Genomic DNA, 13,944 nt, shown 5'->3' with positions numbered 1-13,944 from the left:
CACAATGGCTAAACTGTGGTTAACATCTTTGTCCATGTTCATACGAATTTCGAATAAAATTTCAGCTTCCATCTCCAAGATTCAGCTTACCTTTATGAATAAGTTATGCATCTTAAACATTTATCAGCTGGATTCCAATTCAACATAATGTATTCAACTGAAGGATGTGAGAAACACAGATGAAATGTTACAAAATATTTTATTTAAAAATGCAGGTACTTATAATGTAGCTGATGACAAATTTAGTTCAAACAGTATAAATTCTGGTTGTAGCCAATGAATATATGTCTCTGGATTGTTTATTTTCCTTGTAAAATACAGAACTCCACAAGATGCAGAGAATTACCATACAGTTAAGTGTTCTCGGTATTATAAATACTCTTCACTAGTGAAAGGAGTTCATAATTCCTGGTTCAATTTTAGGGTGTACTACTTTTGAGTCAAGTTTTAATGATTAATTTTTGTATAGTTCTTTTTCTCTCCCAGTTACTGAAATATCTCACTTCTCAGCATTTACTGGGGCATCTTTCAATTATAATCAACCTAACACTAATTATAAGTTGTCATTTCCACTGGGAAACTTGTTACATCCACACCACCATATGTAATTTAAAATGAATGGCAAAAATTAGTGCATCATAATTAAGTAAGTTTTATCTCCACTTTAATGCCTTATACTAAAACTGGACATGGGAGTCTGAACATATTCCTAGTTCCAAAACTAGATCTAATATGCTTAAGGATTCACAGTATCCAGTGTCAATAAAAATCACATGCTATGACATGTATTTATCGCAACTGGTACGTCCACAGACAGTTAGAATCACAAAATGCTTGGGTAACTCAAATGGCCAAATAAACAGAGGAATAAATATTCTTCAGCTAGAAAAAAAGTAATTTTAATGAAATCAATGTCTTCACCGTTAAACGTCATTTCCTCTTAATATCGTCATGGACTCCATATTTACATTAAAGCTGTAGTAATATCATGCTACTTAGAAAAGATCAAGCTTACTTAAGATACAGTACATATACCCATAATTCTTCAATGGTTGACATGCAGTCACATGATTTTCACAATTGCCACCTGATTTGGTGGAGTGAGAATCATAGATAACAGGATAGTTCCAAGGCTCCGTTTTTTTAAAAATGTGAACTGCAGCAATTCAAGGTGGACGGCTCACCAGAAAGGGTAGTTGGAGATGGGCAAGAAATGCTGGCCATGTCAGCAATATCTCATTCCACAAAATATATTTTTCAATATTCCATGTGATTGAAATATTCAAAGGTTTGTAGCTTCAGGCAAAAAAAACGTTAATTGTAGCTGCGGTTTTCAAACGATTAAATAATTAAGCATCTGCATTCTGCAGAATTGATCCTCTCAGGATAATAATTAGAATACTATTGTAACTCAATTGTAATCATGGACTTTATTTAGTCTGCTCTCAAAGCTAACTGTGGCAAGATAAATAAATGTCATCTCCATAAGAATTGTAGCCACATTGGAGAGTTTCACTTTCCGTCCCTTTCGTTATGTAATTTTCTTTTTGAAAATGTGTTTGTGAAGTAAGGCCACAACCTGCACGTGCATGAAAAGTCAATTATGGATGTAACTTATCATAAAAATATACAGATACTTAAATTAAACAAGTCTAAATATCACCAGGGCAGCACGGTGGTGCGTGTTTTTTATTGCTGACTAAGGATTTTTGGGGGAAAATAACAAATTTCAACAAATACTGCTGAATTTTCTGCAAGCAATTACTGGAAGACATATTGTGAGGGTTTTTAATCAGTTGAATATTCTAAGTTGTTAGTATGGAAATAATATCCATTTTGGACAATTTTATATTGGCAGGACAATACATTTTACTGAATACGCTCAAATAAAAATTTTAAAGCACTCATTCAGATCAATGTGGAAAGTATGGATGAATGCAAAATTAAACAATATATTGTGAAGCAATTTTGCATTTATAAATTTTTGATTAAAACACCTGGGAAGCTAATTTGTAAATGAAAATAGTACTATCATTCCAGAAATAGCTCAATATATCTCAAAGAATATTACAATCAATTTAGCTTACATAGATTTAACCTGCCCTCATTTCTTTGCACAAAAAACAACTGACCCAACCTGCATCAATATGTAGTTCCTGAACAGCATTTTATACACCATTATCTTGTATTTAAATGCAACCATGTTAAAAAGCAGAATACAATTCTAGAAATTCTCTCATTAATTGATTAGCAAAACAGAATTTAATTTGTCAATAAACTTTTCATAAACCATTGCCTATTTAGTCCAGACTCAAGATCATAATAGCCTAGATTCCAAATAATAAAGTAATGCTAAAGTAGTAAATACTAACTAAAGTAGTTAGTAAATAGCTCATAATTCATTATCAAGTGAATAGCTGCAAATATCCGAAGGAGTATCTTGCCCAATCTTAAGGATAGTGCATTGAACCAGTATTTGAGCTCATGTACTCTTCAATTATTAGTATTCAAGAACCATCAGACGAAATACATTTGACACAATAAAATATGTTCCATGATTGGTAGCACATTTCTCTCAATAAACTGTACCAATTCTTAACAAAGAAATTTAGCAAAAACAGTCTTTGGCTTAGTAAGTGAATTCATGCTCAGGAATCGCACTAATAGGAAATAAACAAATGTAATAACCAGCTAAGCATGTACTTCTGCCCTGTACAGCTGTCCAACCATCCAGGTCCACCCACCACAAGAACAAAGTGTCTGTAATAGTGTTGAACAAAAATACAGCTCTTAGGGTCCAAAGAGATCAGACATATGGCACCAAGACAAATAGCATATATAAGTTGTCCCCAAAATGTTATACAATACGTCCATTTGGGGAAAAAAACACATTTGGTTTTCTAAACTAGGATAGGTTACAGGTTAAACTACATTAGGTTACAGCCATATGTTTTGTCTATTGACATACAGCAATCCTTTATATTTGGCAGGACACAGAAAGGCTCTAACTTGTCGATGTCAATTGTAGTCAGATGAAAAGAATATTTCATTCTGCCTACCTGGGATAAATTGGGAGCAGATATTGAAGAAATATACTGTTCTTAGTGTATTTTGAAGAAAAACTGAAGCAGAAGTAAAGCCATTTTTCAATATTCAGCTAATCATTTCATAATTCTAATAGAGGTATTGTACACACAAGATGAATATACTAACTGTTAAATATCAAAGAATATTTAGTAGTGAATGCTGTGAATTAGAAAAATTGTTAACTAAAATAGCACTGCCATTCTGATTCATTTTATACTCCCAGTGGACATAGAACAGTCTTGATCCAAGAGAAAGTCTATGTTACTGCACCAAAATGGAAAACAAAAACAGGCAAACTTCTTCGTTTACTGGTACCATGGAGTTTTCCGAACCCAACGGAGCCGATATCCAGCATCTGTTCTGATCTTAATGGAAGCAGCCTCTGCTTCTCGCACAGTTTCCTTAACGGACTGCATCAGGTTCTGAGCATTATGAACCAACATTTCCGTAGCCTAACGGGAAAAATCAAATCATCATTTAAACAGGCAAACGGTTGCAACAAGATTTTGACAGATTACAGCTTCTAAAAATGGCATACAGATTAACTCCACTATAAATATGCTTGCTGTTAAATCTTTCAAGGAAAAACACAATTGTACTTATACGTGTCAGCTTCAACGGCTTAATGGTGTTAAAAATCCCAAATCAACAGAGAAAGAATGGATAAAATCTGATCATATTAAACAAATACAAGCTCAATAGGTTAAGTCATAAATTACTGCATACACGTATAACAAAATACTTTGGCACGGAAACTTTTTGCACCATTTATACCACAAACAAAAATCCAATTGTACTGCTTTTGTGGATAATAATGAATTAGATAATTTTAGTGAAGGAAAAGCAATTAAAGCACACTAAGTTTTGATTAAGGTGATGATTATGATGAATTGAGCAAAGTGATGCCGCATCTGTATCCACATAGCCGAAAAACAACAGTTCGGCATTTGCTCCTTGATCCAAGAAACATACCCTTTTGTTGTGTCTCAGTTTCATTCAGGAAGTGCACTGCTTAACAAGTCAAGGAAGATCAACTTATTTTGGCTTATTTAGGAGAGTTGAAATATTAACCAGTGCTTGGGTTCAAAGTGCTGATTGTTTAACACAAAGCTCTTTCCCAAATATGACTTTAAAATAAAAAGGCTACGGTTAGTTTGAACAAGGTCATAAGGCGAAAATCTTCCATGGGAATCGTGCAGTGATTTCTGTTGGATGCATGGACATGATCCAAATCACAATTTACCCACACTTGGAATTTTTTCTGATGTGGGCAAGTAAAGACTCCGGCAAGACCAATTCCTCAGAGAGGGTACCCAGATCTCAAAATTAAGTTGAACCCACACACAGACATCACGAGCCACCCCAACCCTTGATCCCGAAGGGGCAACCAACCCCCCATCACTAAATGTGAGCATCATGCCCCCACACCAACCAGACATCAGGTGACCCCACCCCACCCCATCCATCCTCATTGTGCCCCTCCGCCCCCGAAGAGAGCATACCCCGCTATTGGGTTGCTGAGAGCCCCCCCTCACCTTTAAGATCACCCGCCCCCCCCTTTCAGGCTCCCCACCATGTGCCCGCTTCAGGCCACCCTTTCCCTGCAATGCCTCCCCTTCACAACCCCCCCCCCACCCCCTCATATCCAGCCTTCTTCCACCCCTTCAGGGCACCCGCTTTCAGGCCCCCTCTTTATGCACCCCCTTCATACTCCTCTCATGGCCCCCCTCAGGCCATGCCTCTTGGCACCCTGGCACCCCTACTTCTTCCAGGATGGCACTGCCAGGGTGCTACGTTAGCACTGCCTGGGTGCCAAGGCACTGGCCTGCCTTGCTCTGTCCCAGGGTCTCCAATGGCCTCCGAGCTCCCCGCCATGGTCATCACATCTGGTGTCCATTGATGGAGACAAGTACTGATTCGCACCTGTCTAAGCTGCGCTGGCGGGGCTGGTGAGTCCTGGGAGTCGAGAGACTCCGCCCTCAACCAGGCGGTGTATATTTTAGGACTCATTTAAATATGCTGATCTGGATCATGCCCTTGCTGGGGGTGATCCAGATTGCATTGGGTGCCATGGGCTGGGAGCATCACAATCGGTTCAGTGCCCGCTGCAAAACCCGTTTAGGGGCTCTCCCGCTATGCACCGGGAGGGGGATCGGCACTGGGCAGCCACAGAATCGTGCCCATGGTTTCACAAATTTGAAAATTAGCTCACCTGCTCAGACTCCTCTTCACTAATGTTAGTGCGCCCCAACATTGTAGCTTTGACAGTAGAGAGAATTTTAAGTTGTGTGCTGATAGTTGGGATACGTTCACAGACCTGTGATTGAGAGAAGAAAGTAAGCACCTGAACAACAGAAAATATAGAAAACTACGAATTGCACTCGGATTTCTTTCCTGTTTGTGCTTGTGATGTGGATAACACAAATAATGTTTTATTTATTGTAAATCCCTGCTTCAGTCAACAGAAAATTAGTAAGATTTAGGAATGATTCTTTTCTCTCTGACAGGTTTCACTTAAATATACGATTGGGCCATGTATCACTTTCTTCCAATAAGAATTGTGCAACTTGACTGTGTGTAAAAGCACTTTTTAAATAAAGCCCCACTTACAGAATTTATTATCCAAAAACTTCTGTTCACTTGTTCAGTGCTTCAATTCATTTGCCTTACCTGCAGAAGGTTAGTCCTGATTCGTTTATCAGTACATTGCTTGGCAACTTCCTTTGCCAGTCGTGTCACTTCATCAGATGCCTTAGCTATGTCCTTGGCACAGTGAATTAGGGCACGTTTGTTTCCACTGCCACCACGTACCAGTCGTGACATTTCTGCCATCAACAAGGCCATCCTTTTTGCGGCGCCAATGATATCATTACCCTGAGGAATGAATCGCATCCAAGATTTGTCATATCAGAATTCAATTTGGTTGTTTATCTACTTTTCCATTAAAAAAAAAGTACATTGTCTCAATCCAGGTTGCTATCACAAATGACCTGTATCTTTTATGATTGGCTTAATTGATTAGTCTGCAGCTACTCAGTGGGCAAGGATTCAACATTACATATTAGTTTGGAAATTTAACCAACAATATTTACAATTCTGCAAATCGTGCATTTTAAACCAATTTTAGATTGTTTCATAACCTTCAAAACTCCATTTTAGCCCACCTTTTAAAACTTTGCCTGAAATGCTCGTAATGATTACAACACCAACAGTCAAAAGTGCAATGGGTAATAATAGCCTGCACTTTCAAGTACATAGTTGTTTACGGATAAGTTTTTTAAAGCTTGAAACAAAAGAGCGTTCCAACTTTGACATCCTACACATTGTGAAAGAACAATAGCATCTCAACTTTTATAAATCCAGTTATTACAAAAACAGCACAGGTACATTGTTGCAGCCATGCTAAGAACAGAATAGGAGCAGGAATAGGCCATTCAGCCCGTCAAGCCTACTCCACCATCTAATAAGATCCTGGCTGATCGGATCAAGGCCTCAATTCCACTTTCCTTTCTTGTCCTCCTATAACAATTGGCTCGCCTGCCAATCAAAAATCTGCCCAACTCAGCCTTGAATATATTCAATGATCCAGTTTCCACTGTTCTCTTGGGTAGAATTCCAAAGACTAAAATCCTGAGAGGAGAAATTCCTCCTAGTTTCAGTCCTAAATGGGATACCCAACCTGAAAATGACTTATTTAATGTAACTCTGTTTCCTGTTAGTTAACCAATCCTCTATTCATGCCAGTACATCACCCCCAACACCTCTTAGCTTGTGTGTGACACCTTTTTGTCAAATGCCTTCTGGAAATCAAATACACATCGACATTTTTATCCACCCTGCTTGTTACATCCTCCAAGATCACTAACGAATAGTCAAACACAATTTTTCCCTTTCATAAAACCATGATGACTCTGCTTAATTATATTGTGAATTTCTAAATTTCCAGCCACTACTTCCTTAATAATGAATTCTAGTATTTTCCCAATGTCAGATATTAGACCCACTGGCCTCTCGTTTCCAGCTTTCAGTCTTCCTCCTTTCTTCAATAAGGGTATTACATTTGTTGTTTTCTAATACACTGCAACTTCCCAGAATCTGGGGAATTTTGGACGATTATAATCAATGCATCTACTATCCCTGCAGCAACTTCTTTTAACACACCAGGATGCAGGCCATTAGGTCCATGCAATTTATCAGCATTTAATCTTATTAGTTTGCCTCTCACTTTTTCATTGGTAGCGATTGAATTTAAGTTTCCCCCACCCTCCCTTTTGATCTTGATTTTCTGCTATTATTGTGATGTCTTGTGTGTCTTCTACTGTGAAGATACCTATAAAACACTTGTTCCAATTCTCTGCCATTTTCTTGTTTCCCATTATTAATTCGCTAGTCTCATCCTCAAAGAGACCAATGTTTAATTTGGGTACCCCCCCTTTTTTTAATGTACTTCTAGAAATTCTTACTGGATTTCAAATTTGCTGTATAGTCTCAAATTCCAATTTCTCCCCTTTTTAAAAAAGTCACAGCATTGTGCACCTTTTATTTCAATTTGATACAATTCTTAAATTCCTTTTCTAACCACAGATTGTTCCTCCTTCTTGTAGAGTCTTTGCTTCATAATGGAATATATCTATGTTGAGTTATGAAATATCTCCCGGCAGTGCCAACCTGTGCAGGGGGCAGTGTCAGGGGCGGACCCTCTGGGGAGCCCCATAGGGAGGTTCCCATTCTGTTTGTTGGGGAGGAGAGAGACCCAAATGCTATGCACCGATGTTTCTTTTTCAGAGTGGTTCAAAACCTGGATTGAAAGCACAGCTGTGCAACTGGAGAGCTACATCCAGGTTTGAGGCCGAGCCTCTGACTTGGAAAATTCCGCTCCAAGTTTCTGGCCACCTTCAAACTGAATTTAGTATTCTACTGTTGACTGGAGGATCCTTTTCATGAAATCATTAATTAATTCAGGTGTAAAATAGCCTGGTTTGTTCTGTATTTTGTATAACGAGAAAAAAAGCACTTTTTACTACACACTGAAATCTAAAAGTATTAAGAAATTTCACACTAAAACAGCGCAACTCCCTGGACAGCCCCAGCCCCACAAGTTTATAGAGTAATCAGCTGAACCAAAAAGACCAGATCATAGATTTGAATCCCAGTCTGTGCACAGATAGTCATCTAACTTATAGCAATGTTCATGTGCTATGGTTAGCCCTTAATTTCCCAAAGCGAAGAAGAGGAATAAAAATGGCCAAGTTTAAATCTCTGAACGTTGTCCATTGAACCCTGCAAGAAGCTGATGTATATGAACACAAGCCAAGGCCAAATAAGTTATTTGCAATTCTCAGGGGTTCTTCAGTCACAGAGCCTCCAGGATTACATATCAACGGTGGCATTTGCCAAGGAATCTGGGACGATTAGCATAAGTAGACTCTTATCCGAGCAAAGAGTCACCTGGCGAGAACGGGATGCCCCAAAAACAGGTGGCAAGTGAACAGTGATCACTCCTTACACCAGTCTAGGATGGCACACAGCTGGTGTTAATTCTGCAATGGACCTCAGTTAACCATCAGAATACGGAGAAGAATGGAGTATCTTGATGCAGCTCAATAGTTTGGAATTCAACATTTGAGTTGGCTGCAATACTGGCAGGGCCATCGGTAGGTAGGTATGGGGGTTGGGGGGCTCGGGAAGTTGACAGTAAGTGGGAATTTGCAGGCTGGCAGTGGCTCATAGCAGTGCTATGGATACAGGAAGAGATTTTCCTTTCTTGCACAACCAGGTAAGTAAGAAAACTTTCCTCCTCCTCACAGCCTTCAGCATCCATTTTAAGGACCGCTGTTTAGGCCTCTGTAGGCCCAGAGAGAACTGAATGGAGTGTGTAGCAGTTCCTTTTAAGTAGGTATTCTTGGGGCAGCACGGTAGTGCAGTGGTTAGCATTGCTGCCTCACGGCGCCACGGTCCCTGTTTCAATCCCGGCTCTGGGTCACTGTCCATGAGGAGTTTGCACATTCTCCCTGTGTTTGCATGGGTTTCACCCCCACAACCCAAAGATGTGCAAAGTAGGTGGATTGGCCACGCTAAATTGCCCTTAATTGGAAAAAATGAATTGGGCACTCCAAATTTAAAAATAAAAGTAGGTATTCTTGGTGGGTGGGTTGTATTGAATGCAGCCGACTGCCACCCAAAATTGCTCCCCTAAACCGCAGACGACCCCAAAAAAACAGGTGCAATGCATAGCAATTTCAAAGTAAGGAATCTTCAGATTTGTACCTCGACAGTGAAGGGCAGCAAATCATTCAGTCATCACAACCCAAGAGCCAAACGCAAATCACCCAATTTAAGCAAAGGCCACTTGATGCTGGAAACCTAGACTGTTGTCCCCTCTCTATCCAGGGTTGTCGAGACAAATATGAAGAACCCCTACTTCTGCCACATCACTTAAATCAGCACAGCAGTAAATCAAAGTTAGAACTTTCATGTCTTGTATGATTCAACTACGCATTCGGTAAGGTCACCAAGTCATTAGGGAAACTCGGAATGTATGCTGTAAAAATAAAACTGTAATGTGTTTTAGGAAATGAATGCATTCAGGACACAGTGGCTCGTGGTCTGCCGTGGTCAAAAGGTACTGAATATATCCAATAAAATAAAGGCCATTTTCTCACTGTATTCAGAATAAATCATTTAAATTTCTGGAGCTACATAATTTAAAACAATTGCCAGTTTGGGGACAACTTCAGAAGCTAACCTTAATAGGTTTTTTTTTTAAACTATGATTGTCGGAAAAATACATTCAATAAATGCACTTTCAAATCCCCAATTCAGGTAGTTTGTTCAATATTAAATTTCTCCAAGACAAAGTAAACATCAAAAAGCTCAATAACCAGGTCAAAAAATAAAAACTCAATGTTCACTTTAACTTTATATATTCCTGATTTGTCTTTAAACGTTAAAGGACCAACTTAGCCGTGTTTCCTCAACTTTCTTCAAAGCCTAATTTTTTTTCTTTGATTTTACCCTTTAAAACCTAGTGTGCTTCCATTCCCGTTTCCAGTCAAGCATTCCCTCTCCCAACTAACCTCTGCCTTGTATAAACAGAATCCTAATTTGCGACTTAAATTTACAAGTTTGTCAAAAAACATTTCTCTAATTATTATCTGGTTTAGCACACTGGGCAAAATCGCTGCCTTGTAATGCAGAATAAGGCAGCAGTGCGGGTTCAATTCCCGTAACAGCCTCCCCGAACAGGCACCAGAGTGTGGCGACTAGGAGCAATTCACAGTAACTTCATTTGAAGCCTACTTGTGACAATAAGCGATTATTATAGGGGCTGGTTTAGCACAGGGCTAAAGAGCTGGCTTTTAAAGCAGACCAAGGCAGGCCAGCAGCATGGTTCAATTCCCGTACCAGCCTCCCTGAACAGGCGCCGGAATGTGGCGACTAGGAGCAATTCACAGTAACTTCATTTGAAGCCTACTTGTGACAATAAGCGATTTTCATTTCATTTTCATTTTCATCATTGGCTATGTGCTGGAGTCAAATTATTATTTCCTGCACAGGCGCCGTTAGTGCATAACCTTCAGCCATTCTCCCATCATTTTCAAAATACGGATTGTCAGTTCCCACATTACCTATTTCTTCTCATCAAACTAATTAATCACTAATTTCTAGAGCTAAGTGAGGTTTGACAGTCTTCTATTTTGGTAAATAATAATACTGAAGGATCAGATTGACAGGTGTATTGCAACATCCTTTTAGAAAATGTATTCAGAAGGATACAATAAGATTCAGACTACAAAGAAAAACTGAACCTTCAACTCAAGTTTATTGATGTATCTCTTTTAATGGGCCAACAACTGTCATCACTAAGTTTAAATTGATAGCCAATGTTTAAAAAAACATTAACATCGTATAAATAATCACACTGCAAACTACTTGCTTTAAAATGAAACAACAATTGAAAACAAAATCAGGCATTTTAACTGCAATATATCGATGAAATGTTAGGAAAAGCATTAATTATGCTTTGCAGCTACAAAAGTTAACGAAAGCTTTTAGCTCTAATACGATCAGGTAAGCATCATTAGTCCATACTAAATCTAGAAAGAAACAAAACATCATTCAATGGCAGCAGCAATATCCTTGTTAGTAAGCTGCAAACTAGAAAGGAAGAATGTCTGTTATATATTTTAAAGGCTAAACTTTTAGATTAAAATGTGCTGCACAGTTGCAGAAGATTCATATTTATGTTGCATAATCCTTTGAAAAATCAATGTTTGAAATTAAATTTACAACAACCACTTGCATTTATATAGCTTTAACATAGCACAACATCCAACGGTGCTTGTATCGAATTTAATACTTGCCTTATATTAGTCTTAGAGGTCAACTTTCAGAAATTCTCAGATCAACCTACAGTTGTTTGTTCTATACTGAAATTAACGGATTTGGTGAGACTTACAGTTGCAGCCATGACTGGATAGGTCGCACGTTCGGCAGCTCCCGCCGGGAACGGACTTTTGGGCTCTCTAGAGGGGCCCCCAACGGCACTTGTTCGACGGCTTCCAGTGTGGGAAGGTGACAGCAAGGCCCCCCCGACAGTATATGGAGTGGACCAGGAGTGGAGCAGTGAAAAAAGGGATCTTGGAGCAGCGAAAAGTGAGAGGGAGAAAAAGCAAGATGGCGGCGGGTGGAGACCAAGCAGCATGGGCGCAGTGGTTGCAGGAGCAGCAGGGGTTTCTTAGACGCTGCTTTGAGGAGCTGAAAACCGAAATGCTGGCGCTAATGAAGGCGGCAATTGAGCTAGTGGAGACCCAGAAGGCCCAAGGGGTGGCGATCCGAGAGGTGCGGCAAAAAGCCTCGGAGAACGAGGACGAGATCTTGGGCCTGGCGGTGAAGGTGGAGGCACAGGAGGCGCTGCATAAGAGGTGGGCGGAAAGATTTGAGGACATGGAGAATAGGTCGAGGAGGAAGAATCTTCGGAATCTGGGTCTCCCTGAAGGGGTTGAGGGGCCCGATGCCGGGGCATATGTGAGCACGATGCTCAATTCGCTGATGGGCGCGGGAGCCTTCCCGAGGCCCCTGGAGCTAGATGGGGCGCACCGGGTCCTGGCTAGGAGACCCAAGGCCAATCAGCCGCCATGGGCTGCAGTGGTGAGGTTTCACCGCTTTATGGACAGAGAGTGTGTCTTGAGATGGGCCAAGAAAGAGCGGAGCAGCAGTTGGGAGAACACGGAGATCCGAATCTACCAGGACTGGAGTGCAGAGGTGGCCAAGAAGAGAGCTGGCTTTAATCGGGCTAAGGCGGTGCTCCATCGAAAAGGGGTGAAGTTCGGTATGCTGCAGCCAGCGTGATTTTGGGTCACCTTCCAGGATCGGCACCACTATTTTGAAACGCCTGAGGAGGCTTGGAGCTTTATACAGACTGAAAGGTTGGACTCAAATTGAGGGTTTGTTGTTGTGGGGGGGATGTTTGCTGTATATATGGTTTTAACTACATGTAGGGAATGTTCCCTTGGTTGGGTGATGGATGGGGATGGGTGAAGGGATTTGATGGGGAGACTGTGGGAGAGTGTGGTTGACGGTGTTGGAGGGAGGGGAGGTCCGGGGATGGGGAATTGAGGTGAGGCCGCAAAAGGAGCTGCGCCAGAGGGGGCAGGGCCGGCTCAGGAAAGCGCGGGCTTTTTCCCGCGCTAGGGAAGGACAGAGGTGGGGGTCGGAGTGGGGGAGGTACTGGAGAGGAGCGCACACTGACTGCCAGGGAGGAGGGGGGGGGGGGGGGGGGGGGGGGATTCCCACACTGGGGGGGTCGATGGGAAGGCGGGAGAGGCCGGGGTCAGCAGGAGTCAGCTGACTTACGGGAGTGTTATGGGGGAGCAAAAGAGCTAGATATGGATCTAGCGGGGGACGGGTGGGGAAAGAGGGGGGTATAGGGTTTCTGCTGCATTGGGCAAAAGGGAACTGGAAATAGGAGAGGTGGTCGGGGTGGGGGTCCGCCGTCTGGGGGACTGGAGGGTCCGGGAGGCGTGGGCACGTGACTGGCCTAGAAAAGGAGATGGCGAGTCGGCAGGAGGGGGGTGGGGGGTGAGCAGCCCCCCCAATCCGGCTGATAACTTGGAATGTGAGGGGCCTGAATGGGCCGGTTAAGAGGGCCCGAGTGTTCGCGCACTTAAAGGGACTGAAGGCAGACGTGGTCATGCTTCAGGAGACACATTTGAAGGTGGCAGATCAGATCAGGTTGAGAAAGGGATGGGTAGGACAGGTATTCCATTCGGGGCTGGATGCGAAGAACAGAGGGGTTGCAATACTGGTGGGGAAGCAGGTGTCGTTTGAGGCAAAGAATATTGTAGTGGATAATGGAGGTCGATACGTGATGGTGAGCGGTAAGTTGCAGGGGATACGGGTGGTACTGGTAAACGTATACGCCCCGAACTGGGATGATGCCGGATTTATGAAGCGCATGCTGGGTCGGATTCCGGACCTGGAGGTAGGAAGCTTGATAATGGGGGGGGGGGGATTTCAACACATTGCTGGATCCAGCATTGGATCGCTCTAGGTCCAAGACGGGGGAGAGGCCGGCTGCGGCCAAGGTGCTTAGGGGGTTTATGGACCAGATGGGGGGAGTGGATCCATGGAGGTTTGCCAGGCCCCTGGCCAGGGAATTCTCATTTTTTCCCATGCACAAAGAGCCTACTCACGGATAGATTTTTTGTTTTGAGTAGGGCGCTAATCCCGAAAGTGGAGGGAACGGAGTATTCGGCCATTGCCATCTCAGACCACGCCCCGCACTGGGTGGAGCTGGAGTTAGGAGAGGAGACGGATCAGCGCCCATTGTGGCGTCTTGATGTGGGATTATTGGCG

At 41.9% G+C, this 13,944-nt stretch overlaps 1 protein-coding gene across 2 annotated transcripts in view; it reads right to left on the bottom strand.

Annotated features, from left to right (window-relative positions):
* Window positions 1-182: 182 nt before the first annotated feature.
* LOC140403576 (vinculin) overlaps window positions 183-13,944 on the bottom strand; it is a 209,475-nt gene continuing 195,713 nt past the window's right edge. For both annotated transcript variants that reach the window (XM_072491635.1, XM_072491636.1), the window contains 3 exons: window positions 5,758-5,961; window positions 5,300-5,404; window positions 183-3,539 (listed from right to left, as the gene is read on the bottom strand). In XM_072491635.1, coding sequence (XP_072347736.1) covers window positions 3,393-3,539; window positions 5,300-5,404; window positions 5,758-5,961 — 456 coding nt within the window. In that variant the 3' untranslated portion in view covers window positions 183-3,392. The remainder of the gene's footprint in view (window positions 3,540-5,299; window positions 5,405-5,757; window positions 5,962-13,944) is intronic.

The sequence above is a fragment of the Scyliorhinus torazame genome, chromosome 28 (genome assembly GCF_047496885.1).
Source record: "Scyliorhinus torazame isolate Kashiwa2021f chromosome 28, sScyTor2.1, whole genome shotgun sequence".
NCBI classification, from domain to species: domain Eukaryota; kingdom Metazoa; phylum Chordata; class Chondrichthyes; order Carcharhiniformes; family Scyliorhinidae; genus Scyliorhinus; species Scyliorhinus torazame.
This window is presented reverse-complemented; position numbering and strand designations above follow the sequence as displayed.